Genomic DNA, 20541 nt, shown 5'->3' with positions numbered 1-20541 from the left:
AATAACCTTTATTAAAATGTGTACACATTTTTTGGTTCCCTCTGTATTTTTCACATAAGACAAAATTTACATATTATTCAAAGAAATACCACAATAAAATATGGAAGTCAGTGAATAATATCAGTACTTCTTTGTCTCAAAAGTTGCCATATTTATCATGTTGATATTGTGGAAAATGGTTAATTTAAAAAACAACTGTCATTTAAAAACCCACAAACACATTTGTCTTATTTTTTTCAGAAATGACCATAAAACTGATTTTATAGAAATGGAATGGGTGAGCTCAAGGTAGGGTTCAATAGTGGGTGTTTATGATAGTAACAGGTAACTTTTTGGTTCCATTGTACTATAAAACATTTGGAAGAGCAATGCAATTAGACAGTGCAATGATTAATATAAAGATATTAAATAGTTCTGACAGTGTTGGTTAAATATTTACACTTTCACTGCATATTTTCCTATACTTTTCCTAAAATAATGAAATTTTAAGGTACAACTATGAAAAAATGCAACAAAAATGCATTTTCACAGATAAGTGGACGAAGACAAATGATGCGAAGATAAGATTACTTGTTGATGTGGACTGAAGTCCAATGTTGCACTATATAGTAATGGATGCTTGTTAGACTTTAGTCAAATATCATAATAATATAATTAAATCTGAGCTATATGGAGCAGCAGAAGCTTTCCAAAGAAGAAATAAAAGGTGTGGATATTAATGTCAATAAAGTGTCATGTTCCAATATTTTGTATGAGGAACTGAATTTGAGAAACTTGATAAAAAGAGAGTGGTATCTTCTGGGATGAAATGCTGTATAGTAAGATAGATGTTCAAGAATGTTTGGAGGAGCATATTGCCTCCACCTTCAGGGTTTTAAGAGTAGCCAGGAAGAAGCAGGTAACAAGCAAAGCTTTGTATGATTTTATGTTCTCACGTAAGCCAAGCATGAAACCAGCATGAAACAGGCAGCAATCACAATTCTTACTGTCTGTTTCATGCTGGTATCTTGCTTGGTATAGTCTTCAGCCCTGAAGATGGAGGCAAACTGTTCCTTGAAAATGTTCGTAGTCTTTCACTGGAGTACACAGTACTATACCCCATATGACAGAACTCTTAAAGCACAGTGTTGTTTTTCCACATCTAATACAAATTAATTCCATGGAGTAAAGTTCTTCTCGAGAAACTGATGGTCAGTCCATTGATTAAGGAAAAAACGCCCCTGACCTTCTACAGTTTCCATGCCAGATGAAGCTAGTCTATGTTCTCACACTTTGTTCATTTAAGATCTGTTCTAATGTTACCATCCAACCTGTGCAGTTATCCCACAAAGCCCCTATATTAGATCTGAATTTTCCTTAGCAATTTATATTAAAATTATAATCAGTTTTTCTTGTGGCATTTCTTTAAATCTAAGGAATCTTTATCAGTTCTGAAAATTGAATAAACAGAAATTTATATTAAATTAGGGTGGAATTTTTAGTTCCACAGAACACTTTTATCACAGTTTGGTGTGGTATTAACCTATTCCTGTTACTTATATTATTTTAATGCATACTGAGAATCAGGCATTTCCACGTCCATCTGCCCTGCATGTTTCATTTAAAAATTTGGAAAATTAATTTTGATAATATTTGGTATTTGATGGGAAGGGGATTAATACATTAGCAGTTGTCATGTAATTTATTTCAATTTGTATCAGTGTGACCACACACTTACTTTACATGAACTACAAATCAAACTTTATCAATTTTTTAAAACTAGCTGTTTATAAGAGACTGGTATATGAAATATAATACACCACTGAGGTCATGAATAATTGCATATTTTATTTGAAAACTAAAATTTAATCACATAAAATATACTCATGATTAATGGTGGGAGGATGCATGAACAATCCTAAAACATCGGTAATCCAAGTTTTGGGCGTGAACAAAGGACAATGGTGAAAGTTGAATATAGAACTTTGTAAATGTACACACAGCATGTGATTTTTTAGAATTATCCCCAAACTGTAAGCTTTACAGAAAATATGTAGTAAACATAAGCTTTGGATTCATTTTCCTCAACAACTTTGTTCAAAACATTTTTCATTCTGATAAATATTTAACAGTTATGCTCGAGTGCTTGAGTTGTACAAATAGATGGATAGAAGCACTTTACAGGTGCTCTGAAGGGTTGCAAACACTCCTGATAGGCCATAAGCCAGAACCTGTGCATGGATTTCAGTAACATATTGTAAAATATGTGTTCTTAAAACTTAGTGATACCATGACAATCTACATACATTTATGTGACCTCCTCCTCCCTTATCTCTGCCAGTCAGCAAGAATATAGTTCTGCACATTGCTGCTGATCCATATCAGGCTGTATGCTAACAGATGGAACCTAAACAGCTTTACAACCTCTTTACACCTACTGGAGTTATAAAATGTTCCTCTAGAGTTATGAGAAAATTTGCATAATGTTTTGCCAACTGCAGATATATTTTTCCAAAAGCACCTATATTAAAACTTACTGACTTGGCAAATTGAGCATGTGTACAGAATATTTTAAATGATGCTTGAGAATTCAGTGACCCTTCTCCACATTCAGGGGGTCATGACTCAATTTTAGAAAACATACTGTACAAGGAAAATGATTATCTGACTCTGTGTAGTGTGATGTTTTTACTTCATTCATCTTTGCTAACGGTCCCTTAATTCAGGAGTGGTTGGAGCACTAACCACCAGTATAAGAGAGTAACTACCTGATGAAGTCAGATGCGCTGTTAATGAAAGTCTGTCTGCTGGTAGGATTTGATGCCATGATGGAATAGTTTGCTGAACCCTCATTCCAGCCACCTATAGCTAGTGATACTTTGAGATGTGGGTAACGGTTCTTCAGGGCTGTCATCTTCTTGTATGTGCCTATGAAATAAATACATGCATTCTGCACTTTCATTCTATCACAGGATACACACTAGATGTTATAACAGTAAAGGACACATAATGGGATGAATAAAACAAATCTTTAACCCAGCGTCCTGATGGAAATACACCAGCGCTTGTGCGCTCAATTAGAATTAAAAAGAAAAACAGCAAATAGAGGCTGCATCCACTTGGTACATCAGCTACTAACTGGCCCATTGTACCAGCTCTGAATGACAGATGACGTGTGTGGTGCAGTTTGTGGAATGAGAATTGCCAGGGGAAAACAAAGTACTCGGTGAAAACCTACCACACTGCCACTCTGTCCATCACAAATCTCACATGACCTGACCTGCCCTCAAACTCAGGCTGCCACGGTGAGAAGCAGGTGACCTGAGCTATGGCATGGCCAACAGCAAATAGAGACAAGGTTAATGAAAAAATTAAGATAAAAATACATTCTAGAAATACATGTTGTCAGTTCTGAAACTCCCCCCATCATACCTATATCCCATACCACTTGCTACACGTATCCTCTGTATTTCTAAAACGGGTTATGTTGGCAGCCCCTGAGGAAGGGATGATGGGAATGAGGTGGTTACAAGTGGGAGAGGAAACTTGGAAACTTGCGGAGTCATATTTCTTTTTTTTAATTGTATAAAAAATGTAAATACAAAAGAGGCCTAGGCACTCTGGCCTTCTGTAGCACATTCTAATAAACATCTTATTATATAACAGTGGTAGCCTCGCGATTGTTAATATAGATCTTGACTTAAATCTGTGTGTATACTGTAAATAATCAGTACAATTACTTCTTTTACTTTGCTTACATATCTATTTTATATAAATATAGGAATGTTGTTTAAGAAGTAACACGCCTTGCAGAAATCTTTTTTCTTCTAGCCTTAAGAGCTCTGTAACTGATTTTGGGTAATGCTTTTTGCTGTTCTCAGACAAGATGTCCATCATTGTTGCTCTTTGGTCCTCGTACAGTTTACACTCCCAGAAGATATGTTTCTCAGTTTTCAGCCCATCAACACATTCGCATTCGGCCGTGGACACAATGTAAAATCTGTTTAGGCTTAATTTAAGACTTTTGTGAGCCGCTGTCATACGGTTTATTGACAGGGAGCTGCAGCAGTTTCTTTCTTATCTGCGCCTATGAACTACTACCATCTCTACTTCTCCACGGTAACTAGATAGTCTGATTCCGATCACAGGGCCCTCTCAGCAACCTATCGAATAGTATTTGTCTGCACCAGTTACAGAGTCACCCCTGCAATCTATCGAATCGCGTAAGTCTGAACCAATCACAGAGCCCCAATTAGATCGTATCTGATTTTATATTTCGATAATGGCGGTGTTATCCAGTATGTGTCAATTTTCTCATAATTACGGTGGCGTGTTTTCCCTTTAATTGATAAGTATTGATATCGATTTGATGTCATTGTGAAATAGGAGTCGACTTGTACGCACGAAATTAAATCCCCATGTTATTTCTGTATACGAGTATGAATGGTATGTTTATTACGCCGAATTAGAAACATATATCACGTCAAAAGTCTTTACACGATATTTCATAAATTTCTGTTATGACATGTTAAGAATCTTTCAGTTTAGCCCAAAGAAGGTGTAGAATCTCAAGAAACTCGTTAAGTGTACAGTGATTGTGTTATAATGTCTGTATTGTTTCTTGTAGTATAAATGGAAAGAAAGAAAGAAAATATGCTCTGCCGCTGGGTGCGTGTCATCCAGTGGGCAAACAGAAAGGAAATTCTTCCACTTTCCCTGGGATTAAGCACGGTATGTCTGTTTTAATTCATGACGTAATGGCTTTATTATGTGTTGCTTAATCCAATGAAGAAATGAAGTTTAGCCAGTGTCAACATTAAATGTGTTAAACGTAACCCCACAATGTAGAACATGCTCCATGTTTGTAATGTTTACTAATAAATTATTTCTAGGTTTGAAGACAGTTTGTTGTTCTCTTACATGGCTGTGGTATGGGTAGGAAAAAGTGGCTAATGAGAATAATGAGGGCTAGTTTTCAAAGTTATTTTCCCCAGAACCCAGTCATGATCAAATAAATATTGTCATCATCATTCATTACTTATTAAACTGTATATCAATATACAAGTTACATAGAATATGTCACAAATACTAATGTTTTTAGGGCAATTAAAAATGTCTGAAAAGCAGAACACACTCTCAGTATTGTGATTTATGGGAGAACGAGTTGGCAGTGTCTTTGCTCTGAGGAATAGAATAATCAGATGTGCAAATCGTTTTTTTTTTCATGGCAGTCCCTTGTACTGTACAGTGTGTTATTTTTCAACCTGAAGAAATATGGTAGTCCATCACATAAGGAAGTCCACTAATTTTCTTTTTAATGTTCTTTCAGGAGGGTGCTGCAGTGAATACTTGGCAACAGCTGCATTTCTTGAGGAGGTTGACAACCTTTCTGATAGTTTCAATGGTGAAATGAGTGTTGACCCAGGGAAAACACTGCGTTGCCCACTCAGCGATTACAGTCCCCATATAGATCATTGGAAAAAGGCAAATATGGGGATAAATAGTTGGATCTTCCTCAGTGATGGTAAACTCACATTTCTTCATCCTCCTCCTTCACAGAATTGATGGCTAGTTAACATTATTGCTGCCCAACATGTTTGGAAGACAGTGAAAAAGGTGGGTTTTAAGTACTTTAAAATCTGAAACTTGAAACAGGGTCCCCTTGAGAACACATTTGGGGCTATTCATTTGTATTGTGGTTCTAATGATAACCCAACTGTGGAACAATTTGTAGATGCCCTGAAGACTAGCATCATCAATGAACTTGCTTTTAGAGGTCTGTATGGAAGTAATTATGAGGATGGTTCTACTCTTCTGGATAACCTACAATCATTTCTCAAGGCACCTGACGCCTGGTTACAGTAGTCGTGGTGCAGTGGAGTACGCAACAGCATGCGTTTATTGCTTAAACATTTTTTAAAAATGGTGACTCTTGTTAAAATGCAGCAAATATTTCCCAAGCACTTCAATATTGCTCATCACGGTAAAGTTCCTTGCCGCAATACCATACAGTTATGGGCAGAAAACTTTTTTAACAAGTACTTCTGCATTAAAAGGAAACAACAAGGCAGTGTGCGTACAGTGTGATTGGCACAGATCACTGAGGTTGTGAGGTGATTATTCATAAGGAGTCCTAGGCTTTCAGCTAGGAAACATTCTGTTGCTCTAGCAATATTGGATCGCAGCATGGGGAGAATTTTACAAAAGAATTTAAATTTTCATCTGTACAAAGTACTGGTGTTGCAAGAGTTAAGTGATCATGACATGGCAAACTGTAGCACAGTAGCTGAGCGTTTAATCAGAATTTTGTCCAACAGTGTCATTGTCTTTATGGCAGATGAAGCACACTTCCACTTATCTGGCTGTGTCAACAAACGGAATTTTTGCTGTTGGACAGAGGAAAGTCCACAGCAGCTCCATCAACGGCCTCTTTACAGTGGACATGTGACTGTTTGGTGTGGAGTAGCAAACTTCAAAGCCATATGTCCTTATTTCTTTGCAGACGAAGATGGGTGTGCATTTATGGTCATATCTGCTTGTTATATTTTAATGTTACACAACTTCCTCACATCAGAAGCGATTCATTGTGAAACTGAGCCCTTAACCATGTGGTTCCAACAAGATGGTGCAACTGCCCATACAGCAAGAGCAAACATGGAGGTCATTCAGGAAATATTTATTTTATTGCAAGATGAGCTTCCATAGCCTGCACGTTTGCCTGCTGTCTCTGCCCGTGTGATTATTTATGTTGTGGGTACCCCAAAGCAAAAGTCTACACCACTAGACCACAAGATTGCAATTCGGAAGCACGGAGAGGTGAGCACTCAGAAATCTGCGAGCAAGATTGGAAGAGTATGTATGTAATGATGGCAGCATCTTAGTGATGAACTGTTCAAAACAAAATAAACAGAGATATAATGAAATGTTTGTGGAATAAAATGGCATTTAGTGTTCTTTAATTTTGTAACAATAAATTAAGAATTAAAGTAAAGTATCATTGCTTTATATACTTTTAAAAATCATCAGGTTCCTTTGAGAGCTGAGAAAAATATCAGAACCTAAAATAGATAAAGAGTGTGAGCAGTTTAGGATATTATATTGTAACGTGTCTGGAATCCAGAGGAGTCACTTCTATGGAAACGCTAGAACAGACCGTTGCATAAGAAGTAACAATAGCGATACTGTAATTCCAACAGTGAGCCGTTGTATCGAGAACATCGAATCTCCACGGTTACGACAAACAAGCGTAGCGTTCCCACAGAGACAACGCGATAACAATGGGTTATTGCGTAGGAAACGCGGAGCCAACAAAGCACGTTTCCACTGCTATAACAGAGGGTTCGTTGCCTAACAGCGGCGAGGTTATAAATAGCCCAGCTTCAGCGAAAAACAGTCAGTCTTCATCGGGCCAGCTAAGAGGCCAGCCGTGATCAAGCCTCCGGAGAAGAAAGTCCAGTGTCTCGCCAAATATTGTAAGCAGTGATTGTAACACTGCAAGAGTAAATGATTGTAAAGTGGTTGTAAAGTGCGAGCGAAAGTAATAAACTCGCTATATCAGAGAACGGCGTGAACTTATTTGTAGCGTGACACACAAACACGCTACAATATAATGAAAAACTTGTGATTCATACAGGTCACCTGGTATTGCTTGTATAGTGAGACCTAGGAGGCCACATTTGGTTGGACAGATAAAGAATTGGTACAGAATCTTGGGGGGAGGGGGGCAGCTCTTGGAAGCGGTCATATGGAATTTTGAGAAGTCAGTGTGAGGATAACATTAATATGGATCATGAGGACACGTGCTGTAAGGATGAGAACTGGATGGAAATAGCTCAGGATCACTTCCAACATGCAAGCTGTTTGTATGAGAGTTGTAGAGGTTTGATGTTTTAATACAAAAGCTATTTTAGTGTTCATTTTGAACATGTCTGGTAAAATCTAAAGGGTTCTGAAAATGGTATAATACTAAAACTGTTTATGTACTGCACAGTCCTTCAACAATACAACAGATTGTTCCTTCTTTCTTTCACTTTCACTTTAAACACAACATGTTTTGGCCCTAAACGGCCATCTTCAAGTGCTTTACTATGCTAAAATTGCTACACTGCACTAATATTATCCATTCATTACATATGCAACTGCATGCTTCCTGATTCAAACCGTCATAGTTGTGGTCTAACTGGTATGCGCTAAAACAACACACACTGTAGTTCACTTAATTTAAGTCAATAAAATCTATTAAAATTTGTTTTCCTTTAAATTCTTTTTACACCCCCACAAGGGGTGTCATCCAATCGTTTAGATCTGTTTCCTTTTCTTCGGATATCTTATTGCAGCAGCCTGCTTTTCTGTTTGTAAGCCCGTTGTTGTGTTATGTCTGCAATCTGTAATTTGCCTCTTGCTTTTGTGTTGTTCCCTCTAGCAGTGTGTTGTGTTGTCTTCTGTTGTCCTTACAAATGGAAAAACAGGCAGCTGCAATAAAACTTCCGAAGAAAAGGAAACATATCTAAACAAGTGGACGACACCCCTTGTGAGGTGTAATAAGAATTTAGAGGAAAACAGATTTTAATAGATTTTATTGACTTAAATTAAGTGAACTACAGTGTGTGTTGTTTTAGCGCATACACAGTTAGACCACAACTATGATGGTTTGAATCAGGAAGCATGCAGTTGCATATGTAATAAATGGATAATATTAGTGCAGTGTAGCAGTTTTAGCACCTGAAGATGGCCATTTAGGGCCAAAACATGTTGTGTCAAAAGTGAAAATGAAAGAAGGAACAATTTGTTGTATTGTTGATGGACTGTGTAGTACATAAACAGTTTTAGATATAGTAATGCAACAGGATGCTTAAATACAGGATGGTATATTACACTGTGATTACTGAGTTTCTGGGCTTTGTCCATTGTTCAATATTAAAAAAAAAACAGTTTCAGAAACTAGATTTATTTCTGTCCTCGGGTGGAAATGTGGGGAGGCACTTACACGGTTAAGTCCATTAGGAGAAATAATCTTAATCACTGGGCTACAAGATTAGTTTTTCCTAATGGATTCAACTGTATAGGTGCCACCACTCCATTTTACCTGAAGACAGAGAAAGACATAGCTTCTGGAACATTTTCCTTCATAATACTAGACGATGGGCAGAAAATAGAAACTCAGTAATGCCAAATGTCTGTCCTTACAATTGTTGTCATTTGAATCACTTTTCACAGCTTACCTTTGCCATAGTTGTCCTCGAGGTCATGATATTCATCAAGGCTCCGGATGGTGTTGGTCCTGTTGTCAAGTCCTGCAAAGGCATATACCAGGTGAGTGCAGAGGGTTGGGTCGAGGTCGTCTAGAGACCATGAACCTCTACCAGCTCTGTACACGGCCCATGTGCTAACATAACAGACCACTAGCCGACCATGCACAGTGGCACCTCCTACTCCTGCAACAATCACGAAGTTTGTCACATTCCTCTTTTGCATTGGTAGAAATAATGATTGATTCTCTGTCAAGATATTACAGTATTAAAAGAAAAAATCTTAATGTGATGCTTTTCAGGCCATTGACAGCTTGTCAGTATAGTAATATGGGCAAAGTCCACTGGGGATTGGATTGGCTTTTCAGAATTTGGTAGGGGCTCTGGAGCAGGATTAGGTAGATGCTCTGGAACAGAACTTGGTAGAAGGCCTGGAGCAAAACTTGATATAAGGTCTAGAGCAGAACCAGATAGAAGCTCTGCAGCAAAACTAGGCAGAAGTTCCAGAATAGAACCAGGTGGATACTCCAGGATATAACTAGGCAGATGCTCCAGAATAGAACTAGGTAGAAGATCTGAAGCAGAACTAGGCAGAAGTTCGGAATAGAATTGGGTAGACGATCCAGGGCAGAACTAGGCAGATGCTCCAGAATAAAACTAGGTAGAAGCTCTGAAGCAGAACTAGGCAGAAGCTTCAGAGCAGAACGAGATAAATGCTTCAAAGCAGAACTAGGCAGAAGTTCCAGAATAGAATTAGGTAGACGATCCAGGGCAGAACTAGGCAGATGCTCCTGAATAAAACTAGGTAGAAGCTCTGAAGCAGAACTAGGCAGAAGCTCTGGAGCAGAACTTTGTAGGAGCTCCAGGGGAGAATGAGATAAATGCACCAAAGCAGAACTAGGCAGAAATTCCAGAATAGAATTGGGTAGATGCTCCAGGGCAGAACTAGGCAGACACTTCAGAATCAAACTAGGTAGACATGCCAGAGAAGTAAGTGGATGCTCTAGACCAGTGGAGAAGACAAAGAGGAATGATAACAAATATTAAAAGGAAATTACTACAATGTAGGCACAAGAATTTGTTCCTGTGTGTATTGTTGAGTGATAGTTACAATATCTTAGGACACTGGATTCAGCTTCATTAAAATGAAGCAGTATGGGATAAATTGCATGGCTTCCATCCATGCCTATTTTCAGTTACCCTGGACTCCACATATCTGACTTTAACAAAGTAGCCCGTGATGGCGTAACCTGAAGTTTTCAATACCTGACGCCTGTCACTGTGCACAATCCTGGATTAGTTCTGTTCATCTCCAACCTCATAGTGCAGCTTTCTAAAATGCATTCCAGGGTTATTCTCCATCTTCTAAATATTCCAAGTAGCTATTTTTCAACCAGAATTCTGTAAGCATTTGTATTATATTTATGGTTTGTTTAATGATGCTATCATTTACTTAGCTATGTAGTGTGAATGTTAAGACGAATGTTGGATTGGGAAAGATGTTGAAGGAAGCAGTCATAGTGTGTCTCAAGGTATTAACCCAGCTATCACTTGGAGGCACTGAGAAAACCACAAAATCCTTCAGAATAAGCCGTGCATCAGCCGAGATTCGAACCAGGCACTCCCTGTATACAGGTCAGAAGCATTCCAGCTTAAAGCCAACTTGTTCGGTATCTACATGCATATGTCACTCCCATCCATATGTCCGGGCCGCCATAAAGTGCTTGATCTTGATGTTTTAACAAGTCTTTGTGACAGGTACCATTACCAAGCTCATCCAGATGCAATATCCTAAAATTCCCACTGGAGTTATCCTTCTTAGGTTGACTTATCTGCCTGACTGCTTTGTTTACAAAACATTTATGTCATTTCAGACTCTGAAACAGTCATAGAATACAAATGCCAACAGTATTTTATTCAAAGAACCAAATCGCACTGACTCTTGGTGGCTTATTAGCTGCCACCACCCCAGAAACGGAATTTTTGCTCACAGTCAAGAAATCCAATTTGGCCATTCAAGAAGGGCACGCTGTATTTGTAAAGAATGCATGAAATGTATGCCTAATGGGAAGGTTGCATCTGTACGTTTCATCCTTGAAACAACTTAATGGAAGGTGCCGGGATCATTCAGTTGGTATAGCGATGGGCTACAGGCTGGATGGTGTGGGTTCAGTTTCTGGCAAGTTTAATGGACTTTCCTCCACAGCGTCCTGACCGGATCTGGAACCCACACAGAGTCCTATCCACTGGATACCTTAAGCTTTTCAGCCGGGGTTAAAGCAACAGGGGCTTGAAGCTGGCCACTCAACTCCATCTAGTGCTGAGATCAAGAATGGTGGAGCTATACCTCAACTCCATCACACGTCTTCATGGCTTGGTACCTTCTCCATTCCAGGGATTTTGAAGCAATTTGGCGGACCGTACTCTAAAAGTTGTCAGGTTAATTCAATTTTGATTTGCATTGATCCAATGCAACTGTTACTTTACATCAGTGAAACATGCATCAATCATTTATCATTCTGCCCCCCACCTAGACTTGTTTTACAAATGACTGGTACCTGGAATAACATCAGGGCTAGAAATAGGTCTACTTGGGGGTAGACGTCATCTACTTAGTTCCATGGTGCTATTTTTTTAACGAAGCTATTTATGATGATTTACGATGTCACGAGTGTCATTCCCAGTAATGATACATGTAAGAGCGATTTCCTGAACCTGCACTGTAATAATTTCTTGTGTGTCTCTCAGTCATCAGACACTTCTAGTGGTTTGAGCATCCATCTACTTCTGAAGAGCCATTGCCATCCATGCATAAGATATAGAAATCTTACTGAGACCTGCAACTTTTATGTGAATACAATTATTATGGCGAATATTTAATGAAATACAAGGAAAATAATTTTCGTCTTTGAGCAGTGTTACATTTCTTTGAAGACAAAGATTTGTTATCTGCAATATAAATGCACATCAAGAGCAACGATAATGTATTTATTCGAACTTGCGGAGTACTTATTTCCACGCTTGCTGAACGTTAGGTCTAAAGGCCCACGTAACTTGAAAAGGACACCCAACGCTCTGCATATAAGGCATCTCTACTTTCTATTCTTCCCACTCCACCCCCTTTCCAATTGATTGATATTCAGTAGGTGTTTATTCTGCATAACGGGATATAGGTATACTCTATTAGGAACCTTAGGAGGGAGTGAAGACGTATTTACTCGCGGTAGGGCTACAACTCAGCCGGAGTGGACTGCAATGCCACACGACTCTTTCATTCTCACTTTCATCTGTCGATCTGTCAGTAGCGTTCTGTCATGTCAAAGCGACCGGGTGATAACAAATCTAGGCAGTCGTACTGCCAAGAGTGACGAGTTCTGGCATTCTTTACTCTAAAATCACACATAATTTCTGAGGAAATGCCTTTCTCGTTACGAACTACAAAACTAGTATGACATCCTTTTGTTTGATGAATATTTCATTAAACAAGGACAGTATTAAATTACAATAGATTTATATGCTGCGACATGTAGTGACTATGCAGTCAAGTATTCACGTAAGCAACCTTACAATTCATAACCATTTGAATGCACCATCAGCACCCTGTTGTCTCTGGCTTCCTGGTATACCAGATTATCGATGCCTTCATCAGTTTTATTTAGTCGTTTACTTAACGACGCTGGCAGTAGTTCAGACTGCATAACGTTTAATGTTTGGACGATTTAACTCCGTGGCCTGTAGTCCGCAAGCAAACTACCGACCAGCGATCCCCGCTTGTCGGCGAACTTAGTGCCAACTTTTGCGGATCGCTATCCGCACCAAGTTCGCCGACAAGCGGGGATGGTCACATGGTCAGTGCAACGGATCCCCACGGCCGTTAATCTCGGATTTCTAGATAAATTTGAAAGGGATGTGGAGAAATGGACTATGGCCTATTTCAGGGGTTTATCCCGGCATTCACCTCTAAGGAACTTGAACGTCTAAGATTGAATTATGGTCAAGTAATATTTGTACTGCAATTGTAAATGTGTAAGATTTGAGGCTTTCGCGGCGGTGACTATGAAGAAAGCAGTCTTCTGGGATTTGGCACCGTGTATATGTGGTGTTAACCGACGTTTCGGAGGAACGTATCGCATCCATCTTCAGGGTAGAAGAAAAAATATAAGAAATCTGAAAGCGAAGAGACCGTGAGAACCGGTACCACATATACACGGTGCCAAATCCCAGAAGACTGCTTTCTTCAATTGTAAATGTGTTACATATTGTGATGTGTGTACCCATTGCTAGGCAACGACTTGGTAAACACATTCCTACGAAGCGTGCGCATGCAACAGAAGGACGTCCATTGTTTGGTAACTGATCAGTAAACACGCCTCCTTAACAATAAAGGTTGTTTTCTGTGTGGTCCGTGCCTAGTGGTTATAAAAGGGCACATTAAAAAGACGGAACGAAAAATGGCAGACACGACCTCTCGTCAGAGATGTCGCCCCAAATGGACAGGACAGCAACTTTCATATAAGAAAAAAACATCTGGTATAAAGCCCCAGCTGGGGCTCGACACGAAGACAGACAGACTGACCGACCGTCAGTCGCAATGTGACTTTGACTTTGACTTTGACGGAACGAAGTAGTCACGTCGAGTTGGAAGTGAAGAGTCGAGCTTCGAGACGTCAGCCTGTCGGGATATGAGCTTGGAATTGAACTTAGTCGAGTCTTCGGAATTGGCAGTCGCATAATAAAGCCAAGAAACAGAATCAGACAGTGCAAAGAAGACTTCATATGTGATTTGAAGTTTCAGTGAGACTTATAAATCTGTTGCCAGGATACGACTGGTGAAGACTGACAACTCTAGTGCGTGTGGAACGGTGAACTGCAAAGTGTGTATATCAGCGATAGCCCTGTAATTACCTGTAGTCCCTAGTTGTGAATGAATAAAGTGCTAATAAATCCAATCATCCAATCCAGAACTTGTCTTATAAGTCATGCACACCTCCCCTAAACGTGACAGTTTATTATTATCATCATCATCATCGCAATATTTTTGGTACAGCGTTTTCTTAAGTATAAATTTTGTCTAAGTAAAACCTGTCGAGGGCCGGTCACGGTAGCCGAGCGGTCTAAGGCATGCATTGTCTTCGCTCGCTCGGAAGCCGGGATCGTGGGTTCGAATCCCACTCAGGGCATGGATGTTTGTGTGCGTTTCTCTGTGTTTGTGTACAGGGCGAGGCCTTGCGACGAGTGATCACCCGCCCAAGGAGTCCTACCAAATGTCTTAAGATCTAGTAAACCGAAGTGAAACGGAGAGTTTCATGGAGGTAGGCCTAGGCCCAAATGAGGGCTGTAGCGCCAATGTAAAAAAAAAACCTGTCGAACATAACCTCCAAATTTAACAAATTCGTCATTTTAATTGCCAATATTTTACAACGAATTTGTAGATATGCTTCTGGTCTATAGCCATACGAAATTTCAAGTGTCTATCTCCGGTGTTGATCTCATAAAGTTACTTTTCTTCCGTAAGAAAGGTTAGCAGGCTGAACATTCAAGATTACGTAAAATATCCCTTATTAAATTCTATAAGGTTTGGCTAGATTTCAGCTCGTGGATAGGTCTGTATAATGAGATAAAGAGAATATTTTATTTTTAGCCCTCTGTTGAGGTGTTTCATAGTGTTATACAGAAATCCGTTCCGAAGGCTTTCCGCTGGCACTACTCGTAGATTACTGAGAACGAACAGGCAGATCCGATCTGTGTATGTTGCACCTAATAAAATATATCTCTTTTCCCGAAAACGGAGGCAGAGCTGGCGCAAGCCTTAGTGCTACCCCATACTAAGACCCCCTCCCCCACCAAAAGTGATTATGTTCCGTAGATATCTGTCCGAATCCAGCCAGCTGGTAATGAGGGACTTACGTTAGCGTCGGACACCACTTTTCGGGAGTCTGATGCGTCATTGATATGTCATCTCGGGGGCTTGTTTTAACTTCACAAGTCAACGGACGTGTTTGACGACTCTGGAAAATTCGTTATAAATTAATACCTATATATTTTTTAAATTGACGCAAGCTAGAAATTTATCATATCGTCTCGTCGCTTCTGCGATTTAAGTAATTTATTTTTAAAGGGTATAAACTGGTGAAGTATAATAAATTCATTTATCGTCAGAGTGATTCATTGTGGCTTGTCGTATGGTGGATGACTGGTGTGTTTCCCCGTTAATGCGACCTTCGAAACACAGTCAGACCGTTACCAGCTGAGTTACCTAACCTAGTCAGTCCCATAATCTACCCAGAAATACTATTCCATGACATCACTCACCCATACCTCATATAACGTCGCTCAAGTCGGGGGTCGTGTTGACTTGGCCGGTTATATTAAAATCATAATACTGTCACGTGTTATGTGCGATTATAGACGGGGTTTGGATTGGTGAATAGATTTACTGACCACTTACAGGTCGTAACTACAAATAACTATAACACTATCGCTATTTCCACACGCTACAGTTCACTAGAGCACACAATCTAGTGTTGTCAGTCTGTTACTAGACGTTTCCTGGTAACGGCTTCAACAATGGCTATTCCTCTGCCTCCGGCTCAAGTCCTCTCTTCACAGACTCCCATACTGAACTGACTAAGCTCTAACCTTGTCCCTTGCTTATAAAATCTCGGCACGGATCATATAGACAACAGCTCTTTTACTGTTTCGTCTGGATTCGTTGCCGCGGGAATGTGTTTAAACGGTCCTGGTATATCTGCTCATCTCGCCGTCGTTGCATAGCAACGGCTCTACACCCTACAGTATGTTTGAGTTCTCTATTCTGACTGCGGTAGGAGGCTGAAGTAGAAAGCTGCATTCCTTTGAAGCAATAGCATTTCTGCGGAGTGCCAATTAAACTCAGTCAGCCCGTTAGTCTGTCTGTACTCATGAAGCAGTGCGAGAATCACTGAACGAATTTTCATTAAATTTGAAGTTGGGGAGTTTCAACAAAATTTGTCCACGAATTCGAATTTTGATTAAAATCGAATAGAAAACTAACTTTTTTTTTTACGAAGAACTGCATGAATTTTGTGCGTATGTCGAGCCTAACTTGCTGAAACTGCTGGAGCGAAAAATTAAACACGTTTTATGCTCAACATTTTGGTTTCCGCAAGGCTCACAGCTTTCTGGGCAAGTAAAGGCAACAAGCGCTAATGGGCACATTTCCGACCTCTTACATTGGATAATTAACGGTGGACTTTCAGACCATATCCGAGGATATTGTGACACACATGACCATTGATAGGCAACGGCTCTGTAAGCAGTCCCTAAGTCACGCTCTCAACAATAGAAGGACGTCTATTTATAGACAGCGGAGAGGTAAACACTCCTATGAATTGTTGAGAGACTATGTTTTCCGTGGGGCCCATCCAGAGGCTATATAAAGCGGAATTCCAGATGAGCAGTCACAAGTCGCAGAATTAGAATTGAAGGAGTACATACGAATACAAAGGAGTTATCCTACGAAAAAGATTTTATGTGTGTCGTACTGCAGTTGCGGTGGAGAATTGGAGAAGACAGTAGGATGAAAATTGAAGGAGTACATAGGAGTACAATGGAGTTAGCCTACGAAAAAAGACCTTATATGTGTTGTAGTTATGGTGAAACTCATAAATCCGTTTCCAGGATACGACTAGTGAAGACCGAGAAGACTTAGCGTGTCCTAGTGGTTTTGTGAAGTGAGCAGATTAGCGATAGCTTTATAATTGGCTGTGATTAAGAGATACTGTAAAAGAAGGTGTTAATAAATCCAGTTATCCAACCCAGAACCCGTTACTATTAGTCACGAAGCTATGAACACTTGACAATATCAACTAACAGTGAATATGTGCGCATGAATTTAATGGTAGCCTCTTGCATTAGAAACGTTAACTGTAGTTGCTAAGTTTATCGAAAACAAGGCATCGCCAGAATTACAGAATATCGCTGTCTTAAGCAATTCATAGAGCGCTGATGTTAGCAGTAGTTTATTTCTTCCGCCGAACGCTCAAGTTAAGCTCGCAATGTTCTCGTATACTTTCACAATTTGGCACGCTAGTTAAGTACGATTACGTTGGACGAAAGTGGCCGCAGCCGAGAGAAGCTGTTTTGCTCATAAACCTCAAGTTTCTGTAACTGCTCGTCACACAGCAGAACATTTAACTGAAGACAAAAGGATCAGCGACAACTGGCAGATTTGTGTGCAGGGTGATCTCTCACTGAGACCTACCCAAGCGCACGTTTCAGATAAAATGTGGAACAGAGTTTGTGTGACGGTAATGTAAACATTGACATCTGCAGTGAGTTTAGGAACGGGCAGTCAGGCTTAATCTTGCATAATACTTAAGTTATTTTGATGATGATGATGATTACGAGGACATTCAGCGAAAGTGCACTGTTAGCAAGAAAAAATAGAGAGAGACTGGCAAAGCACGTATCACACATGGGAAAAACAAGAAATGCATACATGCACGTAATTGTTGTCGGAAAATTCTATCTATCTATATATCTATCTATCTTGGGATATCTAAAAGGACAATAAGTGAGTACGTGTATGTGGAATGGATTGAACTAGTTCCATGTAGGGCACTGGTATGATGACGGCAAATTTTAGGGTTGTAAAAGAACACCCTAATCAGCAACAGAAATCCAACTGTTGGGAAAAGACTCTATACAACTTCGCAATTTTAATTTAAACGTTGTATTTTGAGGTTCACGTATATGTAACATAAGATTGTTTGTCTTAATCGAAATGATTCAAATAAAATGCAATTTTTATTGAAACCTACATTTCATATCATGTATTATTTTTTGTATGATAGGCCAACTTGCAATCCAGTATGTTCATTTTGAGCTTCAAGTAAAGCAGGGACTGTAACCGAATGGTCCACAAAAAAATAAATTCTCCCGACAACTTTTAATCTAAACCTGCATTGTCAGATTTCCTCAAAATCCGTAGATTAGTTTTACAGGCTAGACATGGAGAAGGATGGATCACACTTCCTCATTACGCGCTTATTTTATCCAGTTTGTGTGAAGACTCCATAACAAGAGAGAGACACCAAGGGCGCGATTGTAGTAATAAGACAGATATTATCATTTAGGGAGGTAACAACATGGCCGCTGAGAAATCTATGGCGACTTCCTACCTCTGACATTAATCTTGGGGCACGTGGTAGCGTAGTTAGTTTAGGCACTATGCTACAAGCCGCAAGGTTGCAGTTTCGAGGCTCGATGAAGTGAATTTTTCTTTCAATTGACCTAATCCTTCCAGCCGTACTGTGGCCCTGGAATCGACTTAGCTTCTAATAGAAATGAGAACCAGGAATCTTCCTGGGAGTTAAAGGGTGGCCGGCGCGTAAGACCGACAATCTTACCGCCATCTGTGAACCGACTGTCTAGATAAAATGTGGGAGCCCCGACGACTCACAACCCTATGGGCCTTCACGGCCTGTTAGAGAGATAACCTTACCTTTACCTTACCTTTGACATTAGTCTTGAATTCAGAACTGAGAACTTGCATGGTAAACAGGATTTTCTCAGGAACTGACGCTTCCCGTAAGATCTGATATTTGCCACAGCTGCTACAGGTATGACTCATCAAACGGGATGGACAATCATAAACTCGTCACGCACGTGGAGAGGATGAACTTTAGCTTTTGGTGAACATAAAGGAAACTTGAAGATTATTCCGCAATTGAGGAGCAGTAGCATCATGTTTTGTTACTTCTTAGTTCATCGGTCTGTATTTTACACACATGACGATCCAGGTGGTTCCGAGTTGTAAATGGTCCGTAATATTCTATCAACTTCATGATGCAGTTTTTAGTTTATCTCTGCTAAGGAAAATGCCTTTGTTTGAAGCCTCCTACCACATATTGAAACAATCAAAGAGTGGAAACAGTCACATATATTTTCCAAATGTGTTCTTGTTTATTCTGAGTACAGTACCGAGCTTATGTTCATTTATTCCAGTACGAATCTCTTCTTACAAATCTAATCGCACTGCAGATGTGTCTGCACAGAACAAATTGTCTTTCCCCATATTTCGTTAAAATATCCACTACATCGAAAACTAATTCATTTCCATGTCGTACACCTTACTGCGGTCTGTATATCGTGTCGTGTTCTAAAGATTAGAATAAAAAACTCCGTGGTTTTAGTCCGCAAGCGAACTATACCGACCGAGCGACCGCCGCTTGTCGGCGAAGTTAGTGCCAACTTTAGTGGATAGATGATGTCGCGTGGTCAGCGCAACGTATCCCCACTTACGTTAATCTCGGTTTTCTAGACCGGAGCCGCCATTTCCTTGAAATAGCTCCTCAATTATCCTTCGAAGGCTGAGTGGACCCCGTTCCAGACCCACTGCTTCTCAGAAAATCTGGTAGCGCCGGAAATCGAACCCGGACCTCTGGATCTGTAGTCAGGAATTCTGACTACTAGACCACAGAGACGGTCAAGATTATAATATGGAATCTTAAATATTATACGATACACCATTTTCGAGAAAACATGGCAAATATCACACGGACGGACACCACTTATTGTAACAACCGCACGACATATAGGATGGAATTAAAATACACTAGCGAGAAAGCCTGTGATTCAATTAGGAGGGAAGTATTGTACAGTATTCCGATAGTTTGGGGTACCCATGAAACTAATTAGGCTGATTAAAATGTGTTTAAACGCAGTGTATGGTAAAGTCCGTATGCGTAGACACCTGTCAGATAATCTTCCTATCCAAAAGGTTCTAAAACGAGATGCTTTACCGTCGCTGCTTTTCAGCTTTGCTTTAGAATATGCCATTAGGAAGGTCCACGAAAACCAGGTGGGACTGAAATTAAATGGGACACACAAGCTGCTGTTCTATGCTGGTGATGTCAATCTATTGAGATATGACATAGATTCCATAGAGAGAAACACAGAAACTTTAAACGACGCATGTAAGAAGAGTGGTCTAGAAGTAAACGCAGGCAAAACTAAGTACAGGGTGTGGCGCAAAACTTCCTTTTTTGAAGGCGATTAAAAGAAAAATTATTGCTGATAGAAAAAATTTATGTTTAGCTAATGAAAGAACATACTTTAAAGTATTAAGCAAAATATCTTGAAGGTGGTGGCCACCGTTCTGTATGCACTGATGCAACCGTTTTCTGAAGTTCCCCCTGCACATTCCAACATGTGCACCGGAATTTGGGATACTTCCTGCCGAATAACATTCTTCACCTGAAGCAGGTTTGTGGGGCGATGTTTAAAAACCTCTGCCTTGAGGTATCCCCATAAAAAAAATTACAGGGCATTA

At 39.8% G+C, this 20541-nt stretch overlaps 1 protein-coding gene and 1 long non-coding RNA gene across 2 annotated transcripts in view; one reads left to right on the top strand and one right to left on the bottom strand.

Moving 5' to 3' along the window:
- Positions 1-20541, bottom strand: part of LOC111870388 (probable chitinase 2) — a 44380-nt gene that overhangs the window by 16972 nt on the left and 6867 nt on the right. The window contains exons 2-3 of the mRNA XM_023862637.2: positions 9201-9413; positions 2748-2907 (exon numbers count right to left, since the gene is read on the bottom strand). Of these exons, the coding sequence (XP_023718405.1) occupies positions 2748-2907; positions 9201-9413 (373 nt within the window). The remainder of the gene's footprint in view (positions 1-2747; positions 2908-9200; positions 9414-20541) is intronic.
- LOC111870389 lies at positions 4260-9282 on the top strand. Its single transcript, XR_002843841.2, has 4 exons — positions 4260-4425; positions 4607-4710; positions 5309-5595; positions 9196-9282. It is a non-coding gene; the product is annotated as an uncharacterized LOC111870389 (long non-coding RNA).

This window comes from Cryptotermes secundus, unplaced genomic scaffold (genome assembly GCF_002891405.2).
Source record: "Cryptotermes secundus unplaced genomic scaffold, Csec_1.0 scaffold1005, whole genome shotgun sequence".
NCBI classification, from domain to species: domain Eukaryota; kingdom Metazoa; phylum Arthropoda; class Insecta; order Blattodea; family Kalotermitidae; genus Cryptotermes; species Cryptotermes secundus.
The sequence above is the reverse complement of the archived record's forward strand: the minus strand, read 5'-3'. Positions and strand labels throughout refer to the sequence as shown.